Raw genomic sequence first — 26,470 nt, 5'->3', positions numbered from 1 at the left:
TCAGACAAATTAGAAAACCGTTTGAACACAAATCTAAACGGATAATTTAAATATTTCGCCGATTGCTAATGCATCAGATTTCACAAAACGCATACTTACATTGTGTTTTAACGTATGGAGGACGAAGAAAGTGGAGTCGATTGCAGTTATTTCCAATCTTTTCTGACACTGACTGTTACTTCTACTTTTACCTCAGAAACCTGCCGTGCGCGCTGGCTGTTTTGGCGGACTTCAGAAATTAGTCTCTCGATTTCCTATTGGCTGTTAGGTTGCCAAGCGATGACAGCATAGAATCATCTTTTTTGCTTATTTGATAGATAGATAGATAGATAGATAGATAGATAGATAGATAGATAGATAGATAGATAGATAGATAGATAGATAGATAGATAGATAGATAGATACTTTCTTTGTCCCCGTGAGGAAATTCGTTTGCAGCACAATCACAAGGCATTTCCTCACAACATCACAGAGTCACCAACAGACATACACACATATAGTTATATACGTACCTATACACACACTCATACTTTGCACCTTGCAGTTGATTAGGCTGGCTAGACCAGCTGGACATCCTGCTTATTATTATATACATTACCTGTTTAAAAACTTGTGGAACAAATGAAAATTTGAATCTATTTTAGTGAATGGAGGGGTGCAATATCTTAGCCCAGATGGAAACAATGAACATTAAAGGATAAAGGATTTCTTTAAAAAGTGCATTCTTTGTTGTGTCTTAGTGTATATGAAGTCAGTCCACAGGTCCCATTTAAGCTTATGGTCAAGCACAATGCCAAGGTACTTGTAATTCGTAACAAGTTGTATTGGCTTTCCATTGATAAAGGTAGGGTTAGAGGATTGCAGCTTTCTAAGATCAGTGGACATTTCCTTAGTTTTGGTGGTGTTTAGGAGAAGGTTTGACTTCTCACACCAGTTTAGGAAGTAGTCAAGAACTGGCCCATGCTCCTCCCCCCCATCATACAGGAGGTTCACCAAGGCAGTATCATCTGTGTACTTAATAAAGTGTCTATTAGGGAAGGTGTTAGTGCAAGGGTTGGTATATAAAATAAACAGTAAAGGTGATAAAACACACCCCTGGGTGGAGCCTGTACAAGTGGTCATTCGGTCAGAGAGTGACATACCTGCTCTGACCTGCTGGATTCTACAGCTAAGAAAATCAACAATCCATGAAATCAAACCAGCTTCAAGTGAAAATTCTGTAGCCAATATATCTGCTACTGGGTTGAATAGCATTAAAAGCAGATGAGAAGTCTACAGATAAAATCTTGGCATGAGTCTTTGGTTTCTCAAGGTGAGTGCGCAATAAGTGCAATAGAGTCAGAATGGCATCTTCCACCCCCTAGAGGCTTGGTAAGCAAACTGCAGAGGGTCCATGAGGTGCTGTGTTTGTAATACAATGTACCTCTTCACTAGATGCTCAAATCACTTCACGACCAGCGATATCAGTGCTATTGGTCTAAACTCATTGGGCCGTATGGGTCTGGGAATTTTTGAGACGGGTACAACTGTAGATGTTTTCCTTAGGGTCGAGACCTTGAGGAGATTAAGAGAGGTCCTAAAAATGTCACACAGGAGCTAGTTGTGCAGCACAGTGCTTTAGAACACTTCCACAAATATTGTCCAGACCTGGGCTTTTTCGTGGGTTACAGTCTCTAAAAAGCTGAAGGACTTCTGGTTCCTTGATGGTGAGGTTAGGTTAGGTTAGTTTGGGGGGGGGGTATCACAGTGGCAGGTTCAGCACTATTGCTACTCTCAAAGTGACAAAAGAAGGTGTTGAGCTGGTTTACCATCTCCAGTCCCTCCCTACCATGTAAGACAAGTGTTGGTTTTCCCCTGCCCTTGTGGGGAACATTGGTCATGGTTTTAATTCCCTGCCATGTCTGTCTGGGATTTCCAGATGCCAGAGTGGCCTCTATCTTCTGTTTGTAGCTGTACTTGTCCAGCTGTATTTGTCTTTTAATCTGTCTCTGTGTGTCCCTTCTAGCTGTTTCATCCTGGTTTCTGTTAGCTTTTACTTTCTGAATGATAAGTTTCTTTAATTTGTTGGACACCCAAGACTAATCATTAGGGTAGATTTTATAGGTCTTAGTAGGTATCACAGTCTACACAGAAACTGATGTCATCAGACACTGCTACAACCTGATCAAGACAGTGCAGTATCGAGTCTACAACGGCTGAATAGTCTGGAGATATGTGATTGTGAAACGACAGTAAGAATTCTCTGCTGTATTGGATCTCACAGGCTGCGTCACCAGTAACATAACCATTGTTTGTGTCCTTGGGGAAAAATATGTGTTTAAAATCACTGTAAACAATCCAATCACGCACCATAACGCGTAACCTATAGCTGAAACTTCAGTACAGGCAAAGTGTGAAGTAAGGAGCATAAACAACACGATAAAAACATACAAATGCCAAGTGTGAAACACAGCAAGGCAGCCACAGAGCAGCGCCCCACAAATCACCATGGCTGGGATTTGGTGGTTAAAGATGAACAGTGGTGATGTTTACGCATAAAATGACTTGAATTTGTTTTCTGCTTCACCATATCAGAATATTACATTGAGGTTATTTTTTTTCTTTTCCCCCTGACCCCTGACAACTGTTTCAGTAAAAGGCATGTTTGTCGTTTGTGGGTTTATAGGATGGTTGACGATAGCATGATGATGTCTCTTATATACTGTACTGTATGTTTTCTTAAAGTGTAATTTTCAGTAAACTACTGTTGGCCGATCTCTTTAAATATGAGGCTCCTGATGCCCCTGTATAGTAAATGGTTAAATATGTACAAGTAAAATGTAAACTAGTTGTGGAGTACAGTTTCATCCTGTGATGTCTTCTGTCTCACACTGGGACACAGCACAGCAAGATTTCAGCATATAAATCAGCATAACAAGAGATCATTTTAATCCAGACAACAGCAAAAGACACACAAGAAAAGACATGAAAACTGATAAGTTTAGGTGAATTAATCCAGCTAGAGATCTAACGCACAGGCAAATCCAGTGTAAGGAAATGACACAAAACATTTTATTAAAAATATCTTTTCAGGTCCTCACTAAAACTGACCTCAGTATCTCCAGTTTACAGTGTGAATTCCTCAGTCCAACACAGAGCGACTTCACTCCTGAATCCTGAAGATCATTGTTACTCAGGTCCAGTTCTCTCAGGGGACAGTTTTCTGACTGTAGAACTGAGGCTATAGATGAACAGGACTGTTCAGTGAGTTTACAACCAGAAAGTCTGGCGGAAGAGAGAGAGAGAAAGAGACAGACAGACAGAGAGAAAGAGATGACAAACACAGATATATTTATATATTCACAGTCATATTCACATATTCATAAATATTCATAAATGTGTCAATATGTGTAAAGCTGTAATGGTTTTAAATAAATGTAAATATTTCAGTGTAAATATTTTCTGGGCCATGAACAAGGCCTGGTTCTGAAATCCGGCCCATTTGAATGTGTAGTTGAAAAGCCCTGGCCTATGTACTGTGGTATTAGACCTGTTGAAACTGAGGAGACTAAAAATAATAATAAAAACACAGATAATAATGTATAACACACAACCTGCATATTTTATATGCACAGATGTTTTACTGTCCATCATCCATATACTGTACTGTCATATATGTAAGTTTGCCTGCATTAATCTATTCTCTCCTGTAATGTCTGTGTGTCTTCTAATCTTTATGGTATATAATATTTCACGAATAATCAAATAATTACAAGTTTGGAAACAAACTGAGAATATTTCCAAAAACAGCCACCTGTACCGTTGAACATGGCCAAGATCAGCCATACTTCATTTTCCTTTCAAATAATGCAACTATAACTACAACTGTTACTTTATAAATGTGTGAAACTAAAAACTCACAGAGCTTTTCTGCAGCACCTCACAGCTGGGAGCAGTCTCCTACGACCCTCATCTGATGTCTTGTATTTCTTCAGGTCAAACTCATCCAGCACCTCCTCTGACATCAGAAACATGTAGGCCAGTGCTGTGCAGTGTGCAAGTGAGAGTTTAGTTCTGTAATTTTCAGACTTGATAAAAGCTTGAATTTCTTCATGGAGAGAGCGATCATTCATTTCGGTCAGGCAGTGCAGTAGATTGATCCATCTCTCAGGTGAGACACCATCTTTATTTAACTCTTTGATGTAACGGCTTATTTTCTTGATGCTCCGCTGGTTGTTCTGTGTGTGTGTCAGCAGACCTTGTAGGAGTTTCTGGTTGGACTCCAGTGAGATGCCATGAAGGAAGCGGACAAACAGATCGAGATGTCCATCCTTACTCTCCAAAGATTTATCCACAGCTCCCTTTAGCAACATATCCAAGGGAATATTGTTTGTCTTCCCTCTGAACAGAAGAGAGTCCAGTGCCTTCATGAATATGTTGTCTGATGCATTGATCTCTCTTGGCACAAAATATTGCAGTGCCTCCATGGTCTCATTTACATAGCAGTAAAACACATAGAGAGCAGCCAAGAACTCTTGAACACTCAGATGCACAAAGCAGTAGACCTTCTTCTGATGAAGCACAGATTCCTCCTTAAAGATCTCAGTACAAATCCCAGAGTACACTGTGGCATCACTCACATCAATGCCACATTCTCTCAGATCCTCTTCATAAAACATGATATTGCCCCTCAGCAACTGATTAAAAGCCAGCTTAGAAAGTTTCAGAAAGATCTCCTTGTTTGATTCCAGAGGATTCTTTGAGTCTGTCTCAACTTTGTCCTCATATTTCTGCTTCTTCATTTTAGTCTGAATGAGCAGGAAGTGTGTGTACATCTCAGTCAGAGTTTTAGGGATCTCTTTAACATTGTCTTGACGCAGCATTTCCTGAAGCACAGTGGCTGAAATCCAACAGAACACTGGGATGTGACACATGATGTGGAGACTCACCGATGTCTTGATGTGTGAGATGATTTTGTTGGCTTGACTCTCATCACTGAATCTTTTTCTAAAGTATTCCTCTTTCTGTGAATCATTGAATCCTTGGACTTCTGTCACACGACTGATGAACTGAGAGGGTATCTGACTGGCTGCTGCTGGTCTGGAGGTTATCCAGATGAGTGCAGAGGGAAGAAGATTTCCTTTGATGAGGTCTGATATCAGTATATTCACTGATGATGTTTTGGTCACATCACACAGCATCTCAGGAATATTCAACTGAAGTCGACTCTCATCTAAACCATCAAAGATGAACAGCATTTTACAGTCATTATATTTCTTTGGATCCAAGTCTTTCAGTTCTGGGTGAAACTCTAACAGGAGTCTATGAAGACTGAACTGTTCATCTTTAACCAAGTTCAGTTCTCGGAAAGGAAGAACCAACATGAAGTCAATGTCCTGATTGGTCCTTCCTTCTGCCCAGTCCAGAATGAACTTCTGCACAGAGACTGTTTTTCCAATTCCAGCTATGCCCTTGGTGAGTACAGTTCTGATTTCTGGCTTTTGCCTGTCCCCTTCAGGTTCCTCACTAGACAAAGCTTTGTTGTCCTCTCTAGTTTGGCTGGTTGACAAGGGTTTGAAGATGTCATTGCAGCTGATTGGTTTGTCTTGAGAAACCCATTTCCTGGATGCTGTTTCAATCTGTAAAACCTCATGTTTCTCATTCACTCCTTCACTCTCTCCCTCTGTGATGTAGAGCTCTGTGTAAATGCTGTTGAGGAGGGTTTGGTTTTCTTTCAGTGCGACACCTTCATATAAGCGCTCATACTTATTTTTCAGGGTGGTTTTATGACCCTCAATGATTCTCAGTAGGACATCATCTGACTCAGACATGGACGTGTTGTGTTGGATATTTTGGCAACACCCAGACTGATCCTCAGTCAGATCTGTCTCTACACTGCAGAGAGAGAGAAAGAGAGAGAGAGAGGTTGTTAAAAAAAGAATCTCTCAGAACCTGCTGACACAGGCCATGCACAGACTGATCCTGGATCAGACCTGAATTTTCATATTTGACAGATACTTTCTTTGGGAGACATATGACTCCATCAAGGCTGGCAGGCTGAACCCTTCTCATCAGCCTTGTAGTTGAGTTTAGGGCTCATATACAGTTGGGATGATAGTGATGAAGTGTAACAATAATGATTGACAGCTGGTGAAGAATTCCCACTACACAGTGTTTAATCATTCAGAGAGTGGAGCTGATTGAACAGAGGGGAATGGGAGAGTTTCACTAATGGAAACTAAACAGGACAAACAAACTGTATGTACATGTCTCTGTTTTCATTTCTAACTGATATCAGATAATATAACATTTATAAAGGAAACGAATTAGACTATTACTAGTGGATATACGTGAGTGGTTATGAATAGTTGGGCTGATCAGACAGGACTCCCTCCCTTTGACTTTCTTTAAACATGACTAATGTACTGTCACTTTACACTCTGTCTGTTTTTAAACTGATCCATTTAAACTAAACTGTGTTGTGTTTAGTTCTCTATTGGTCACTTTAGTCTGTGTTTAACTGATATATTTAAACTAAACTGTGTTTGATGATGGATGATGAGGCAGTTTTATCACATACACAGAATTTAAGACAGAAAATGAATCTTTGATCAGTGTTAATGCCAATTAAAACACTAAATAATCCAAATAACTGTTATTTAAATCTTTCTCCACAGTTTTAATGCAGAGCCGGCCCGAAGCATAAGCGAACGAAGTGATTGCTTAGGACTCCCTGAGGCCACCAGAGGGCCCCAAAGAGCACTTAAAATGTCCCACAAAAGAGATTGAATTTATTAATTTATTTAGTTGTGATGCATTATATCAGTGGTACTCATACAAAAATGCAATATTATGTTAACAGGCTGGCTGGCTAATGTTACTGATTTAACCAATTTCTGCTGCCTCTGTCAGAGCTGGTGTCATGTTCATACACATGCACACTGTAACTGACATTAACTGCATTTTGATACAAACACAGTCAGTCAGACTAACATCAGATTACAGTCCTGTTCTCTGCGTCGATTAAAAAAGCATCAAACATTAATGCCGCAAAAGGACATATCCTTCTGTTTATCTAAGTCACTTGACTTGTATTGGTGTTGAGTGTTGTTTTCACGATGGAGTATTAGGGCCACACTGAGGGAAAAAAAAAATCCTGAGACTTCCAGAATAAAGTCGTAATGTCACAAGAATAAAGTCGTAGTATTACGAGAACGAAGTCATAATTTCCCAAAAAAAGTCATTATAATATGAGAGCTAAGTTGTAATTTTAGGAGAACAAATTCGGAATTTTAGGCTAAGTGTTATTATAGAGGGGAGACATCAGAAGTGCAGTTTGCTGCCTGCGTTAAAATGAAGAATGAAACTGTAAACCTGTGTTTGCTCAACAAGCAAAACCACATTTATCAACCGTTTAATGATGATTAACTAAAGTGACCTGTTGACTGATGTGTGTGTCACAGCACGATGACAAACAGCAGTCACCAGAAGCTCAGGCTGCCAATGACTGTCCTCTCCCCCGTTCAGTTGGTTGTTGGTGATGTATTTTCCTAAAAAATGGTGTTTTTTCCCCCTAAATTTTGCAATGTCATTCTCAATCTTAAGATTGTTCTCTTAAAAATACAACTTTATTCTCGTAATATTGCAACTTTTTTCTTAAAATATTATGGCTTTATTCTCTTTGAATTACGACCTTATTCTCGCAACATTATGGCTTTTTTTTCTCAGTTGCGACTTTGTTTTCGTAATATTACGACCTTATTTTGGAAATCTCAGAATTTTTTCCCTCAATGGATGTTGAGGGAGGGGAAAGCACTGTTCATTCACTCCCCTGGTCCAGGAGGTGGAACCGGCGACCTTTCGCTCACAAGCCCGCTTCTCTAACTTTTTGGCCACCTCTGCCTAAAGCATCCCATATATGCTTGTGGTATGTTCCCCATAATGACAGCTCCTCCCTTCTTATCTATCTACACATCACCTCCTTCACTTCTTCTCTACAACCATACAAGATTAATAAGAATTATTTACACACTAACTCTCTCTACAGCTAACTAATAAAGCTGCTTATAAGAAGGCACCATTAGGAAAAAAGATACAACTTCCAAACATGTAGTTAAAATTTGTAGAAAAGACAATGGAGAAAAGGCCATTTAACCAGCTTTAAAGAGAACTCAAATGATGTCTTTGTATGTCATCTTTCATTTCAAGAGAAAAACAGATACAACTGATTGTTTATCACTATGCCATAATTAACATACTCACCTTGGGTCAAAGTTCACTCTCTCTCCCTGCAAGTTCAGAGGCTCAGGCATGGATCTGTCACTCTTCATAGACACACAGCTGGGCACTGGAGATCCTGCTCTCTGAGTCTGCAGTCTGTATGTGAAAACAAACAAATACACACACAAATAAACAAACAGACAGGACGTAGGTTCTTTTTAGATGCAATCTGCACTGCACAGTAAGACGTCTGTGGAGCTTTACATCAGGTGTAGTGAAATGCCGGATTATTGAGCAGGCATTTCACAAAGACAACCACTGGGGTCCTACAGTACTTCTAGTGGAAACCCTGAGTCTTGTAACCTGATTCACTGTACCGTTGGTTCATCAGTTGAAACTTGAGAAGACTTTTTATAGACTCTTATGACTTATTACTGTGAAACTGTCTCCCATCATTTCATATTTGTACTTACACTAATCCACCCATCTTTATCATCTATCTGTTAAACAACAAATATCCACATACAAATCTACTTTTACAATCTTATTACAACCCTATTATATCCACATACAAATCTACTACTACAATCTTCTTACAACCCTATTATATCCACATACAAATCTACTCCTACAATCTTCTTACAGCCCTGTTACATCCACATACATATCTACTACTACAATCTTCTTACAACCCTATTATATCCACATACAAATCTACTCCTACAATCTTCTTACAACCCTATTATATCCACATACAAATCTACTATTACAATCTTCTTACAACCCTATTATATCCACATACAAATCTACTACTACAATCTTCTTACAACCCTATTATATCCACATACAAATCTACTATTACAATCTTCTTACAACCCTATTATATCCACATACAAATCTACTACTACAATCTTCTTACAACCCTATTATATCCACATACAAATCTACTATTACAATCTTCTTACAACCCTATTATATCCACATACAAATCTACTACTACAATCTTCTTACAACCCTATTATATCCACATACAAATCTACTACTACAATCTTCTTACAACCCTATTATATCCACAGACAAATCTACTACTACAATCTTATTACAACCCTGTTACATCCACATACAAATCTACTACTACAATCTTCTTACAACCCTATTATATCCACAGACAAATCTACTACTACAATCTTCTTACAACCCTACTATATCCACAAACAAATCTATTTTTAAGTAAATAACAGACTTGATCAAACAGACTCACCTTGGGTCAAAGTTCACTCTCTCTCCCTGCAAGTTCAGAGGCTCAGGCATGGATCTGTCACTCTTCATAGACACACAGCTGGGCACTGGAGATCCTGCTCTCTGAGTCTGCAGTCTGTATGTGAAAACAAACAAATACACAAACAAATAAACAAAAAAGAGGACATAGGTTTATTTAGATGCAATCTGCAGTGTACAGTGAGAAGTGTGTGGAGCTTTACATGTCGGATTATGGAACCTACACAACGTCTGTTCAGTATGAAATGAAATTCTCTTTATTGTCATCCCAGCCATATACACACAGTGGGGTGAAACTGCATGTCCTCAGAACCATGACAAGTATCTGCCACCATCATGGACTGTGGACCTGAAGTCAGGGCTCTGCTGCCATCATTGATCGTCGTGACAAATTTCATGCTCTGCATTTAACCCATCATTTATACCAGGGTTTTCCAAACCTTGTCTTGGGAGGGCCAGGTCGCTCTGCCTGGCTCTTTGGGAGGGCCGGAGTATGTCGGTAACACTAAATAGTACCGTGGACAACAACAGGTCTACTTTAGTTGAATATTAACCCATTACATGTAATGATATACTGTATTTCAGTCTGTTTATATATCATTGTTAGCTGGGTTTAGTTTACATTGCCAGGGCACACTGTCAGAGTTGTGTATAAAACAGAATAAAGAGATAACTACAATAAAAAAAAAAATCAAACTAATTCTTCAGCATTCCAACCATTATCATCATTTTATCAACTGTTTTAGTGTAAGTCGTGTAATATCTCAGGTTTGACAGAGTGAGGAACATTCTGAAAATGCAGGGAAAGTGTGGACCTCGAGAAGCAGCTAATACGAGCACTTCAAGACTCTGCCGTGACTTAGCCAGTGGATTTCCATGTAGTACAGAGCGTCTCCATAATCGCACTCTAGCTCTGAAAGAAATTCTTGGAACTGCCTGTGGTTCAGTCCATTCACCCGGACGAAGTTCACACATGACACCACGACTTTCAGGACAGATTCCCACTTAACCAGTCTGCAGCACAGTGCTTGCTGGTGGATAAGACAATGAATTTACAATGGACGTGCGTATACTTGAGGTGCAAGACTGCGGCAGGAGCCTGTGCAGCACGACCGGTTGCCATAGTGATGAAATGGCCATCTAAATACAGTAGCCAGCAGAGGACAAAATGTGGAATTTCAAGCGAAATGCACCTTATGGTGGGAACTTAAACTAAATAAACCAGAGGGCCAGATACAATATATCACATACATTGCTAAACCAGCCTCTTGCCTCCTTGATCCCCTACCTGCTAAACTTTATATGGAGCTTTTCTCGGTTCTTGGCCCAACAATCCTAAACACTCTAAATATGTCACTTAAATCTGGTCTTTTACCCTCCGCTTTTAAAACAGCCGTGATCAGGCCTTTACTTAAAAAAAACGAACCTCGACCCTGAAGCCTTGATTAATTATAGGCCGATCTCTTATCTCCCATTTCTTTCAAATATACTTGAGAAAATTGTAGCTGCTCAGCCGATAGTCAGCATGTCCTCTAACAGTCTGTTTGAAATATTTCAGTCCGGCTTCAGGTGTTTTCACTCTACTGAAACCATGCTTACTAGAGTAACTAATGATCTTTTATTAGCCATGGATGCTGGTGCTACCTCTGTTCTTATTCTGCTTGATCCAAGTACAGCATTTGACACGGTCGATCACACTATATTGTTAAAATGTCTGGAAAACCAAACTGGCATTCGTGGCCTGGTGCTCTCTTGGTTTAAATATTAACTCTCCGAGAGAAAGCAGTGTGTCCACTATAGTAATGTGATCTCTGAATAGTGTGAGCTAAGCCATGGTGTTCCTCAGGGATCAGTCCATGGCCCCCTTCTATTCTCTATTTACATGCTCTCTTTGGGTGACATTATTCATAGTTATAACATTAACTTCCATTGTTATGCTGATGATACTCAGATTTTCTTACCTATCCAGCACAATGACCGCTCTGAATTGGCTAACCTTGAGGCATGTCTTTGTGCTATTAATGGTTGGATGTCTTCAAATTTGGGCAGGACGGTGGCGCAGTGGGTGGGTAGCGGCCAGTGGGTAGCGGCCAGGGTCCTTTCTGTTTGAAGTTTGCATGTTCTCCCTGTGTCTGTGTAGGTTTCCTCCAGGAGCTCCAGTTTCCTCCCACAGTCCAAAGACATGCAGGTTAGGTGAACTGGAGACACTAAATTGCCCCTAGGTATGAATGTGTGTGTGTGTGAGTGTGTTTGTCTGTGTGTCTGCCCTGCGATAGACTGGTGACCTGTCCAGGGTGTTTCCCCACCCTATGAGCGCTGGGATAGGCTCCAGCACCCCTCACGACCCTGATTAGGATAAACGGCTTAGATAATGAGTGAGAGTGAGTGAGTGTCTTCAAATTTCCTGATGCTTAACGCAGACAAGAATGAAATGCCGGTCATTGGTCTCACTACACATAAGCATCTTGTTAGTGATCTTAACCTAAATTTTGACAACTGCATCATCTCTCAAAACTCTTCAGCTAAAAACCTTGGTGTGATTTTTGACTCTAGTCTCTCGCTAGTCACTCATATCAAAAACAACCAAAACTGCCTTTTGTAACCTCAGTGATGTCACTCAAATTAGCCCCTCTCTAAGTACGGCTGATGCAGAAACCATTGTTCATGCATTCATCATGTCTCGCCTCAATTACTGCAATGTTCTTTACTCTGGCCTGCCTGCCTGTAGTAGCAATAATCTTCAGCTGGTCCAGAATGCTGCTGCTAGACTTTTGACCAGAACGAAGAAGTTTGATCACATTAGCCCTGTCCTGGCTTCCCTTCACTGGCTCCCAATTCATGCAAGGGCAGATTTTAAGGTCCTCTTATTAACATATAAAATTTTACATGGGCTTGCGCCTTCCTACCTGTCTGACTTAATCACACCCTATAACCCACCTCGCACCCTGCACTCTCAAAATTCTGGACTATTAGTCGTTCCAAGAGTTAAAAACAAGTTCGCTGGCTACCGAGCCTTTTCCTACCGCTCTCCCTTCCTCTGGAATGATATACCTACAGAAGTTATGGAGGCAAAATCTCTCCGTACCTTTAAAACCTTATTATTAAAAATGTATCTATTTTCTCGAACTTATGGATGATATGAGTTTAATTTGACTTTTTTATAGACATATAAAGCCCTTTGAGTCTATAAACAGTGATATTGGGCTCTATATTAACTCATGTTCGGGGGCCACAGAGAATGTGGGGGCGGGCCATAGTTTGAGGACCACTTATTTTACGGAGCAGTGGGCAGCCGCAGAGCTCCTTGGTCAAGGGCACCGACAGGAGTGGGGAGCAGTTGGGGGTTAATTGACCTTGCTCAAGGGCACTTCAGCCATGGATGTTGAGGGAGGGGAAAGCACTGTTCATTCACTCCCCTGGTCCAGGAGATCGAACTGGCCACCTGGTCCAGGAGATTGAACCGGCGACCTTTCGCTCACAAGCCCACTTCTCCAACTTTTTGGCCACCTCTGCCTAAAGCATCCCATATATGCTTGTGGTATGTTCCCCATAATGACAGCTCCTCCCTTCTTATCTATCTACACATCACCTCCTTCACTCCTTCTCTACAACCATACAAGATTAATAAGAATTATTTACACACTAACTCTCTTTACAGGTAACTAATGAAGCTGCTTTTAAGAAGTCACCGTTAGGAAAAAAGATACAACTTCCAAACATGTAGTCAAAATTAGCAAAAAAAGACAAAGGAGAAAAAGCCATTTAAACAGTTTTAAGGAGAACTTGAATGATGTCTTTATATGTCATCTTTCATTTCAAGAGAAAAACAGATACAAATGATTGTTTATTACTGCCATAGTTAACATACTCACCTTGGGTCAAAGTTCACTCTCTCTCCCTGCAAGTTCAGAGGCTCAGGCATGGATCTGTCACTCTTCATAGACACACAGCTGGGCACTGGAGATCCTGCTCTCTGAGTCTGCAGTCTGTATGTGAAAACAAACAAATACACACACAAATAAACAAACAGACAGGACGTAGGTTCTTTTTAGATGCAATCTGCACTGCACAGTAAGATGTCTGTGGAGCTTTACATCAGGTGTAGTGAAATGCCGGATTATTGAGCAGGCATTTCACAAAGACAACCACTGGGGTCCTACAGTACTTCTAGTGGAAACCCTGAGTCTTGTAACCTGATTCACTGTACCGTTGGTTCATCAGTTGAAACTTGAGAACAGAAACATGAAACTCTCACACGTGTTTTTCAGAAAACAACTCAACAGGAGACAATATTGTAACTTTCTTTTTTATAGACTCTTATGACTTATTACTATGAAACTGTCCCCCATCATTTAATCTTTTTACTTACACTAATCCACTCATGTTTATCATCTATCTGTTAAACAACAAGTACTTACATACAAATCTACTTCTACAATCTTATTGCAAAACTATTACATCCACAAACAAATCTACTACTACAATCTTATTACAACCCTATTATATCCACATACAAATCTACTACTACAATCTTATTACAACCCTGTTACATCCACATACATATCTACTACTACAATCTTCTTACAACCCTATTATATCCACAAACAAATCTATTTTTAAGTAAATAACAGACTTGATCAAACAGACTCACCTTGGGTCAAAGTTCACTCTCTCTCCCTGCAAGTTCAGAGGCTCAGGCATGGATCTGTCACTCTTCATAGACACACAGCTGGGCACTGGAGATCCTGCTCTCTGTGTCCTGTAGTCAACTGTGTACCCCACCTTTGTGTCTCCATGACAACACCCTTTAGAGGCAGGGCCTCCCTCCTCACTGTCTGTTACGAGACTCATTTTAGAATCAGTGTTCTCCTCTTCACCTCCTTCACATAGATTCTACAGGCACTGATCTGCTCCTCTCAAACTCATATGTCACTTATAATTCTGTGGAGAAACAAAAACAGACACATCACAAACTATACTCAACTATGTGCATATAGTTAATGTTAATATTCTAGGTTACTATGTGCATATGGTTAATGTTAATATTCTAGTTTACTATGTGTATATGGTTAATGTTAATATTCTAGTTTACTATGTGTATAAAGTTAATGTTAATATTCTAGTTTACTATGTGTATATGGTTAATGTTAATATTATAGTTTGCTATGTATATATGATTAATGTTAATATTATAATTTACTATGTGCATATGGTTAATGTTAATATTATAGTTTACTATGTATATATGATTAATGTTAATATTATAATTTACTATGTGTATATGGTTAATATTAATATTATAGTAAACTATGTGTATATGGTTAATGTTAATATTATAGTAAACTATGTGTATATGATTAATGTTAATATTATAATTTACTGATCCCCACAGAGAGAGAGAGAGAGAGAGTCAGATCTTCATCTCAGTCAAACAGCTCTACAGTGTGGACTTTCAATACACATACACTAACACAGTATATATTAGCGAAATATGTTAATTATTCAGTAATAAAAAACACTAAGTTCGTTTACCTTGTTTTGTACATGGAAACATGTATATCCAAACTGAATGTGACAATCTACACAAACACTCCACATGGGGAAAGTTTGACTTTTTGAGCTGTACAGATTTCTAAAAACACTGAACTGTTGTGAATTTTTCAGTCATTTATATCAGAACTTTTTCATCAAAATCCTTTAATGTTTGTGTCTTTTTTACTCCCTTTTGAACAGTTTTCACTGATCTCTTTCTGCCCTTACACACACAATCAGTGTTGGATTGATCTCTTTGTGCTCTTACACACAGAATCAATCAGATGTGGAAAAGAGTTACTGATTTAACTGATAACTGATTCAGGGGTCAATTAACAAACAAAACAGATTTAACATTAATCCACAGGCCTGCGTCACATTCATGAGTTTAAACGTTTCCTTCCATAAACTTTAAATGTTATGTTTTCTCCATTTTCTACCCACACATGTAAGAAGGTGAGCTTAAAATATACATAGCGTAAGTCTGTGATATATATATATATATATATATACATACACACACACACACACACACACACACACACACACACACACACACACATATATATATAAAGCAACCTGCCCTAAGCAATTTCAGCAATAACAACAAAAAAGAGATGAAATTGTTTATGACTGTTACTGTTTATTCCCCCGTCAGCTAAATGAATCATATCATTTTATCCTCAAGAGGGCGCTCTGGTTGAACTCATGAAAATTTAGGGACAGGCAACGCCTTTTTTTTTAAATACAACGCAAACCGAGCCAAATGGACCAGTCGAGTGTGACACAAACGACACAAAACTGTTACATGACTCTGTAAATCGATTGTGAGTTTCATTATGAGTTTCATGTTAGGGATGTGATTACTTTAAGCGCGACCATTCGGTGAACAACACATTAGACAACACATCTAATGCGACCATATTCATTACTAGGCCTGGCGACGTCACAGACTAAAGCTTAATGCGTATGCTTAATAGTGCAAGAACAGTTTCTTAAAATAGCATATATATATATATATATATATACTTCCTCTGATTTCGATAGGTTTCTTCGTGGTTGATATGTTGCTTCCTAACTGCAAATTCAAGTTAATCAGTCAATCCAAGTAGGACACGAGAAGTATTGTTCCTGCCCGACAAATGGTCGAGAAATTACTTAAATTTCTTAAACTCCAATATCATCGCTTTAACGGCCGGTTTGTGGACAGGAAAGGCATTGAAACATCAGTATCAATATTTTTATAAATATCAACTTTGATATTTTAAGCGATTAAGGGTGTTTGATTAAAAGCATATTCCTATGTTCCGCGTTTTGATCGGCTGACCTTATGTAATGATTTAGCAGATCGTAGTGTTACCATTGTTTTGGGAACATAGCACATCATTGCAATCATCTACATGTAATGCAACAATTTTTAAACACTTACCCAATACTTCACAACGTTTTACTAAATAAATCTCATTTCACTCGAAGTTAACTTTCTGTTGAAAATGGCGCTGGGGACAGAGCTACGTTTACTTTCGTTTTCTCTCTCAGACTCCCGGAAAGTACTGCCCTGATCACTTAGGCCCAATAAGAATTCCGTCTCGGCGGATAACCGAACAAAGAATCTGGCGGGGCACATCTTTATAAATAACATAGCCGCTAAGACAACTGTCACCTCTACTTTAATTCTGGAAGAAAAACTCTCCTTCTGCAAATGATATTTCTCAAGGAAGCAGGCGTCTCATTAACATTAGTTATAATTATTGTGAATCAAGGACTATGGCTGACTTTTAGGTACTGCGAGTCCGGTATGAAAACTTATTGTATGTCACACACACAGGATGGAAGGCCAGAGTCGAAGTAATCTGCACCTAGTATGAAGGAGGTGGAAAAATATGCACCGCGGCTATATTCTATATCGTCTCTACTGGTTCAGACTAAAGGTTTGGCCCAGAATGCTCTGCTCCTGTTGGTATGGTATGGTATGACTACTGTTAATTTAAGTAACACGCCTTCAGACATTACACAACAATGCCAGACTTTTCTAACTTTTCAAACTCTTGTGTAGATCATGTTCTTCATTTTTGATTATAGTGACGAATTTTGCAAATCTGTTTTTAAAAAACAAAACAAAAAAAACGGAATTCTGTCAGTCTTGGTCTGATGGGGCATCCCTAAGAGGGAGCACTGGTTGGACTCTGGTATTCTGGACATTTTGCTCCGCCTTTTTAACTGAAATATAAGCTCGTTTCTCAAATTCCGGGCCGCGGCCGGCACCGGGGCGGGGCGAGGAAACTGCTAGGTTCCCGCCCCCTCGACTGAACTTGCTTTGAAAACAGTAACAATAGCAACTACCGATTCGCAGAGCCCTACCGCTGAGCTAGTGAGATTATGCTCGGTCTGCTGTCACTGGTCAGGTGAAAACAGCAACATTTTATTCAAGGTTCTGTAATGTTAAGCGTTCCCGCCCGCGAGAACTTGCTTAAAACGTTACTATTTCCACCTGGCGAGTTACAGAAGCGCAGCGAGGGGTCATAACAATGAACACGCAGAACTGTGTTTAGATGGAGGAACACTCAAACCTGCACGTTTGTGCAATTTCAGCCATGCACTTTTCCAAAAGGCTCACGTCATCAGCCAACACAAAGTGTAACTTTGTGCTTTATATGATGAATACCTCAACTTTCAGTTAAAAGAAACACATCTTTACAAATGTCCAAAGAACTTAGAAATTCAACAAATAATAACACTCTTTAACTAGGCTTTGACTCTATTCTTTGTATGTATGTATGTGTGTATGTATGTGTGTATGTATGTATGTACAGTATGTATATATTGTTGGTGTGGCATGATGGACTGCTCTTTGCTGACAGCATGAAAGTGAAGAAGGAAAAAAAAAAGTCAAACAAGAGTGAGGAAAGAGAGACTTCACTGAAAACACATCATGTCTTTACCCCTCAGACACTTTTCCTGCAGTTAGTTCAAAGTCATGTCATGGTTTTATAAACACAGGCACAGTGAGAAACCAGGAACAACTTAAACTGACGTCTACAGTGAAGACATATGTTGAAACTTTAATATGACTAAGACATTTAAGAGACATTTAAATGGAAGTAACACAGTCCTGTCTGCTCCAGCTTTGATGTGAAACACAGCACAGTTCTAACAGGTCTCAGTGTGGACCCTGAACATCTCACTCTTCAGTCTGAAAATCACAGGAATCTCCTGCCTTTCCTGGTGAAGAAAACAGCTCCACCTCATTAAATCACAGGTATCTCCTCCCTTTCCTGGTGGAGAAAACAGCTCCACCTCATTAAATCACAGGAATCTCCTGCCTTTCCTGGTGGAGAAAACAGCTCCACCTCATTAAATCACAGGAATCTCCTGCCTTTCCTGGTGGAGAAAACAGCTCCACCTCATTAAATCACAGGCATCTCCTGCCTTTCCTGGTGGAGAAAACAGCTCCACTTCATTAAATCACAGGCATCTCCTCCCTTTCCTGGTGGAGAAAACAGCTTCACCTCATTAAATCACAGGCGTCTCCTCCCTTTCCTGGTGGAGAAAACAGCTCCACCTCATTAAATCACAGGCATCTCCTGCCTTTCCTGGTGGAGAAAACAGCTCCACCTCATTAAATCACAGGAATCTCCTGCCTTTCCTGGTGGAGAAAACAGCTCCACCTCATTAAATCACAGGAATCTCCTGTCTTTCCTGGTGGAGAAAACAGCTCCACCTCATTAAATCACAGGCATCTCCTGCCTTTCCAGGTGGAGAAAACAGCTCCACTTCATTAAATGAGGGGAAAGAAACCAGATGTAAGATACCAAAACACACAGTAAAGGCCTCACAGGCCTGATACATGTCTGTTAGATCTATTAGAAAGGGTAGACAAGCCAGCAAGTTCTAGAACTGTGATCTTACCTGGAAAAATGAGACATGCTGAAGGCCATTTGTCACATCTAATGTATCAGTGTCCTTCATTATGGGCCGGTTCTATGGTTTCTTTGATATGTTACACTAACCTGTAATATATCATTGGCTCCTATCCACACAATTGGACTTGTACTAGTTTCGTCAGAAATCAGTTCTCAGATGAAGGCATATTCTTCAGCACTGTGAATGGAAATTAGATGGCCCCCAAAAGACACACAGTGCATCTTTACAGAGAACAGAGAGAGAGAGAGAGAGAGAGAGAGAGAGAGAGAGAATGAGTGACAGTGTTATATTTAGCACATCTGCATTCACTGTGTTACTGTAAACCTCACCTGACTAAAAATGATATTTGATGGTAAAAAAAAAAATTACCAATTGCTTGACCAAGCTGTTCTTACACAAAGCAGTTCTGGTAAACTATGACCATAACTCATAAGTTTGGAGAAGTGGGAGCACTATCCTCTTCATGGGGCTGATCTGAGGACACTGTGTAGTAAGTGAGTTACTGTTGCAGTGAGAGAGAGTGACATCTGGACACATCTGGGAGATATATCCCCACCACCACCACATGGAGACATTTCACCAAACAACTCTTGGTCTGACAGCTGCACAACTCATCTGTGTTCCCTTATGTTTGATCAGACCACACTGAACTCAGACAGCTTGCAGTTCAGAATGGGAAGTTGGGTGGGAGATTTGTGTGGTTTCCTGATACATCTACATCGCACGTCTGTTAAAAATACCAAACGTGTTCAGTGACATGAATGACAAAAGTTCTGCACAGACACTCAGTTCCTGAAGGGATGCTGCAGTGTAACAGGAGTGACTGTAGAACCTCTCCCTGCCCCATTTTAACAGGAAAAAGAAATCCTTCACGGTAGATGAACTTCATTCACTTAAACATTATGAAACGAACAGAGAAGCGCATACAAACGTCTGGGAATGTAGTTCTTTTTTTGTCCATGTGGGGTCCTCATTCTTAGTTTTGGTTCCTGTTTAGTTCATTATTGTTGTATTGTTTGCACCTGTTTCTTGTTCTCTCTGTCTATTTAAGCCTTCTGTTCTGTTCAACTCCTTGCTCAGTCTTGAGTTGTTACCCTGTGTGTAATTCCAGATCAAGCCTTCTTGTAAGCTCTGAGTAGTTTTGTGTGTTTTCTTGGATTGCCCCCTCTTGCTGAACCTGTTTTTGCCTGTTTTGTTGGACTAAGATTCTGCCTGCCGTTTTTCCTGGATTTGACATTGGTTGTCTCTGCTGCCTGGTTTTGACTTCTGCCTGGATTTGTTTTCTGATTTTTGCCTGACCCGCCTGGATACCTCTGCCAAGATTTACCTATTAAAAGGAACTTCTTGCTGAATCACCTTTGCCTTGCTCTCTGCATTTGGGTCTACCACTTGGTGGCACAAGGTTAAGGCCCTGGGCTTCCATGCCAGAGCCCCGGGTTCAATTCCCAGGTCAATCGTTACAACATGCTATTTACCACTTCGGCGGCTTACCCGCTCCAGCTCTGCCGCATGCGACCACGCCTACCCGGTCTATTGTGGCGGAGTCGTGCTCCAGCCCTCTGGACCTCCTCTGCTGCATGCCATGCACCGCCCGTTCTCACCTCAGCTCCTGCTTTGGTCGCCTTTTGGGTCCCTCCACTCTTGGTATTGCAGTGCTTCTCTGCCCCTCACGACCTTGAACTCCTCTTCCAAGGATTATGAACGGAAGCTTCAGTTTGTTGCCGTTGCCATAGAGTTCCTCTAATAACAGGATGTGAAAACATGACTTCCTGAAAGTTCTGCTGACAGCTCTTCCCGACTTTGCATCGAGTACCGGGGCAGGACTTCCTGAGAGAGAGGGTGTAGGGGGAGAGACGGGATTCTTGGGTGACAGTAACAAAACTGGCTCCGCCGCAATGGCACTTTAGTGCAATGATGTTTATTTACAGTGTTACCCAAAACCGCCCAACAACGCAAAAATCCAAAAACGGTGCAAAATGTGTTATTAACGTTGGCAAAACAAATAGACAAATCAAAACAAAAGTGCTCAGATTTACATATGCACATATAATGTTTCCTATACTCGAGCTCTGAGTTAAAACTGAACTCTAGACACCCAAGGGCTCTCTGTCAATCATTTGCCCCGCCCCTGGCTCATACAATAGGCAAGAGTGACAGGTAAAATACGTTTCTTTTCCCCTTGTTTCACTCCAGACATCTTTAAAAATCACATTTAATACACCCATCCAACCTTAATGATTATAGCACAATAATAAATCTAGTAAATTCTATAATATATTCCCATTTTCGTAACTTATGACATATTTCAAATATTTGCCCACCCCACCATGGTTGACACGCACACCAAACCTACAAAAAACAAACTGTAGTTTTTCACCCAGTTTCCTACGCAGCATCCGTAAGATGTGCCTTGTATACAGTTGACCCGGAAGACAGCGGACAAACAAATTTACCAAGACGACAGACAAAACTTCAAAGACAAATAACAGCTGAGTGATAATAAAGGGGTTGAAACAGAATTGCTGTGTAGGTGTGGATTTGTGATATGTATGTTAGTTTTAGTTTTAGTTTCCCACATATGACACACACACACACGTGTGTGTATGAAGTGCAGTCAGAGTTTTATTGATGTATCAGAAATCTGTGACTGTAATAATAAACAATTATTCATTAATTTACAAAGTTTTGTAGATGCTTGTTTTCAGAAATTCTTGTCCATTCTTGTCTTGTTTATTAGTTTTTATTTAGTTACAAACACAATATAAACATGCACATGTCAGAGAGAAAGACACAAATAAAATATCATTACACATAAAACATTGAAAGTGTTCCTGATGCTGAACACACACTCTCTCACTCTGTGCCTCTCTCTTTTTCACACACACACACACACACACACACACACACACACACACACACACACACCCTCTCTTACACACACAGTTCCTCTCTCTGTCTCTCTCTCTCTCTCTCTCTCTCTCTCTCTCACACACAAACACACACACACACACACACACACGCACCCTCTCCCTCTCTCACACACACACACACACACACTCTCTTTCACACTCTCTCTGTCTCCCTCTCTCTTTCTCTCACACACACACACATGCACTCTCCCTCTCTTTCTCAAACGAGCACACAATCTCTCTCTCTCTCTCTCTCTCTCTCTCTCTCTCTCTCTCTCTCTCTCTCTCTCTCTCTTTCTCACACACACACAAACACACAATCTCTATCTCTCTCTCCCTCCCTCTCTCAGACACCCACTCCCACTCTCTCTCTCTCTCTCTCTCTCTCTCACGCACACACACACTCTCACACAAACTGATGCACTCTTTCTCTCTTTCTCTCACACATACACACACGCGCGCACACACACACACACACACACACACACACACACACACATACTCTCTCACTGTCTCTGTCTTTCTCACTCACACATACCCTCTCTCCCTCTCTCTCTCTCTCTCCCTCTTCATCACACACACTCACACACACATGCACTCTCTCTCTGTCTCTCACTCTCTCTTTCTCATACACACACACGTACCCTCTCTCTTTCTCACACACACACACACACACTCTCTCTCTCTATTTCTCCCTCTCCGTCACACACACTCACACACACATCTCTCTGTCTCGCACTCTCTCTCTCTCTCTCTCTCTTTCTCACACACACAAACACACTCTCTCTATCTCTCTCTCTTTCTCTCATACGCACTGTCTCTCTCTCTTTCTCTCACTCTCTTTCTCTCACAAACACAAACTCTCTCTCTCACTCTCTCCCTGTGTCCCTTTCTCTCTGTCACACACACAATCTCTCTTTCTATCTCTCTCTCTCTCTCTGGAGACATGTGTAACTGGGCATCAATGTGGTTGTTTCCAAAATGTCCAACACAACAGTCTCTCTTTCTCACACACACACACACACACACACTCTCTCTCTCTCTGTCTCACACACACACACACACTCTCACTGTCTATGTCTCTCTTTCTCTCTCTCACACACACATGCACTCTCATTCTCTCTGTCTTTCTCTCTCACACACACATGCACTCTCATTCTCTCTGTCTTTCTCTCTCTCACACACACATGCACTCTCATTCTCTCTGTCTTTCTCTCTCTCACACACACATGCACTCTCATTCTCTCTGTCTTTCTCTCTCTCACACACACATGCACTCTCATTCTCTCTGTCTTTCTCTCTTCCTCACACATGCACTGTCTTGCTCCCCCTCTCTCTCTCTGTTTTTGTCATATGCACACACGAACACTCTCTCTCTCTCATAAACATGCTCTCTCTCTCTCTCTCTCTCTCTCTCTCATAAACATGCTCTCTCTCTCTCTCTCTCTCTCTCTCATAAACATGCTCTCTCTCTCTCTGTCTCTTTCTGACACACACCCCCTCTCTCTGTCTCTCTCTCTCTATACACACACACAAACACACACACACACACACATTTATATATACAGATATATTTATATATAAAAACATAACACTGAATATTTCCTCTGTCTGTAATTGTTTTTAGTGTCATAAATTCCAAATATATAAAAGCAACAAGAAACATACTTTATATGAGCGCAAACGAGACAGAATTCCGAAGAATCCCAGATTTCCGACAGACTCGATGCGCGTCGGTCACTGTGATGCTCATTAAGATTAAATGAATGAACCGTTTTAATTAATCTCGACTGTTTTTATTACAGACTCCTGACAAGAGGTTATCGCTCTTCACATTTCAGTTAAAACTGACGCTCTATTAATCAAAGCGTCGTAAAGTAGCCACTCAAAACGTCACTCGGGTATTCTAAAACACAGACTATCGCCATCTAGTGGGTCTGTTACGTCACTACATAACTGGATAATTTTATATCACCACATCCCCTCTCCTTTTAGGCATGAGAGCAAGTAATGCTGTACAAAAAAAAAAAAACTGTGCAAGTGCAAACCCTTGCATACGATTAAAGTGAAATAATGTCCAAAAGAAAGAAACATACGTGCATTTTTAAAATGTTAAGTGTCAGTCCAAATATTCATCTCAAATTCCATTTCAGATGTACAATGTCAATGTTCTGTCTCATGTTTTTTTTCTCTCTTTTCTTTTACAGATTCAGCCTGTCAGGCAGTTTGACATTGTGTGCGTGGATCTTCTCAACACAGGTCAGTATGTTTGTTCAGCTGGAGCAACCTCTGACCTGACTGTGTAAGATCTTGGACCTACTTTAGAACAGTGTCTCGGGATGGAAGGTGGGCATGCTAGCGGGGAGGGTAAAACCCAGGGGCGCTAGCATCAGTCGCGTGTACGCCTCTTAAGGCGTCGGGGGAGTGAGGTATACTCACTGTACAGCACTCTACTCACTCACTATCGTTACATACACCCATGAGTGTCACAGCAACTGAAGAGTCTGTTATTGTCAGCCTTCTTTACAACATGTACACTAATGAGAGTCACAGCAACTATTAGAACAGACACATCCTAAAGTTTACTGACGAGTCTGTTATTGTCAGTCTTCTTTACAACATGTACACTAATGAGAGTCACAGCAACTATAAGAACAGACACATCCTAAAGTTTACTGACGAGTCTGTTATTGTCAGTCTTCTTTACAACATGTACACTAATGAGTGTCACAGCGACTATAAGAACAGACACATCCTAAAGTTTGCTGATGAGTCTGTTATTGTCAGCCTTCTTGAAGGGGAGGAACAGTGGTGGATATGACTTTGTGCTTTGGTGTGAGTCTTTCCTCCATCTTAATGTGTCAGAAATGAAAGACATAATCGTTGATTTCAAAAAGTCATCACCAAGCCCACGGCCATCTGTTATAAAAGTGCTGACATTGACCTAGTGGAGAGCAACAAGTAATTGGGTTTTGTTCTTGATAAGAGTGGTTCGAACCCCATGTAGATGCTAACTGTAAAAAGCTCTAGCAAAGACTTTTCTTCCTGAAAAAATGAACTCTTTTAACATTTCTGCTGAGCAAAATGAACTCTTTCAATGTATCTATTAAGGAAAATTAACTCTTTTAATGTTTGTTTCCTGAAGAAAACGAACTCTTAACATTTCTACTGAGGAACATGAACTCTTCTACTGTCTCTACTGAGATGATGACTCTCTTTTACAGAAGGTCCACTGAATCTGTGTTAACCTTTTGTATTATTGCCTGGTTTGGAAATCTAACATTGTCCAATAAGAAGAGACTTGGAACTTAAAATGGCCAGTAAGATATTGGAGAAGGGTGTAGGACTGTATTTGTGATGATCAAAAAGCAAGTGCTGTGTTAAGCACACTGTAGGATCAAATGAGCTCATATAGTTTACTGTAAGTAAAAGCCTTTTCACTTCAAAGTCACATAAAAGTAAAGTACATTTTCACGCTTTCATTGACTCAACATCACAGACTCGACATCACAGACTCAAGGTAAGACTCAGTTATGACATTCAATATAGATTCACGTCATCTTTTTATTATGGTGTAAGAGTAACATTCTGTGTGCAGGTAAAGAACAACAAACAGGCAACAAAAACCAGCCAAACCATGTGAACATATTCAGGATTATACCAGTCAAGTAAAATGTCCCAGGGGGCTAGTGTTAGCAGTTTTGAGCGCAGAATTAGATGTTAAGTGTGGAACAGCAGGATCCTGAACTGACTCTGGATCTAATCCTCATACTGTCCATGCCCCTCAGTGTCCTCCTCCCTCTCACACAGGTCCAGTGGAGCATTAGAGACATATGAGACAGGAAAGTGTTTCTGATCCCAGACATGCTCCATGGAGCCTCATAAGAAAAGTCCTCCACCACTGAAAACTCTTTCAGCTGGTGCTGGACATACAGGGACAGACAGGAAAGTGTTTCTGATCCCAGACATGCTCCATGGTGCTGTCGGGCAGACACTGCGCAGCTTTCAGAAAGAAAAGGACATTTGTTAACCTTAAGTGTTCCTTAGTAATTAAAGTTGCAGTTGTGTAAACTCTCCTCCTCTTTTTCACCCTTCTCTATCTATGTCTATCACTCTCACTCTGCCTCTCTATCTCTATCCCCTTTGATCCCAGTTCTCTCTTTATGGCTTAGGCCTCCCTGCGTGTAGGACCAATGCACACCAAAGCAGAAACCACTTGCAGTAGCACTTAACAGACGACAGGCTTTATGTTTTAGCGCAGCAACCCCCAGACCGTTTGGTAGGGACAGACAGGAAAGTGTTTCTGATCCCAGACATGCTCCATGGAGCCTCATAAGAAAAGTCCTCCAGCACTGAAAACTCTTTCAGCTGGTGCTGGAGAGGCAGGGTCAGACAGCACTTTTAGAGTGAGAGCACGTCAATGTGGATATTCATCCTTGTTCTTAAACCAGAATGTGAGGGAGGGAGTCCTCTTCTATCGGACAGCTCAGGACATCTTCAAAGTGTTTCATGACCTGAGTGACAATGCTTGCCTCAGTGGGGAGCGCCATGCTTCTTTTTAAGAGTTTTATGCTTTGTTAGGAGTCGCGGAATCTTGGAATTTGGAGGAGAATTCTGAAGCGGTTCTG

The 26,470-nt window shown here is 40.6% G+C and overlaps 1 protein-coding gene across 1 annotated transcript in view; it reads right to left on the bottom strand.

The window, feature by feature from the left end:
* LOC115821740 (protein NLRC3-like) overlaps nucleotides 1–26,470 on the bottom strand; it is a 35,388-nt gene that overhangs the window by 7,994 nt on the left and 924 nt on the right. The window contains exons 3-8 of the mRNA XM_030785537.1: nucleotides 20,535–20,760; nucleotides 13,350–13,463; nucleotides 9,461–9,574; nucleotides 8,242–8,355; nucleotides 3,901–5,874; nucleotides 3,091–3,264 (exon numbers count right to left, since the gene is read on the bottom strand). Of these exons, the coding sequence (XP_030641397.1) occupies nucleotides 3,091–3,264; nucleotides 3,901–5,874; nucleotides 8,242–8,355; nucleotides 9,461–9,574; nucleotides 13,350–13,463; nucleotides 20,535–20,760 (2,716 nt within the window). The remainder of the gene's footprint in view (nucleotides 1–3,090; nucleotides 3,265–3,900; nucleotides 5,875–8,241; nucleotides 8,356–9,460; nucleotides 9,575–13,349; nucleotides 13,464–20,534; nucleotides 20,761–26,470) is intronic.

The sequence above is a fragment of the Chanos chanos genome, chromosome 9 (genome assembly GCF_902362185.1).
Source record: "Chanos chanos chromosome 9, fChaCha1.1, whole genome shotgun sequence".
Lineage (NCBI taxonomy): Eukaryota > Metazoa > Chordata > Actinopteri > Gonorynchiformes > Chanidae > Chanos > Chanos chanos.
The sequence above is the reverse complement of the archived record's forward strand: the minus strand, read 5'-3'. Positions and strand labels throughout refer to the sequence as shown.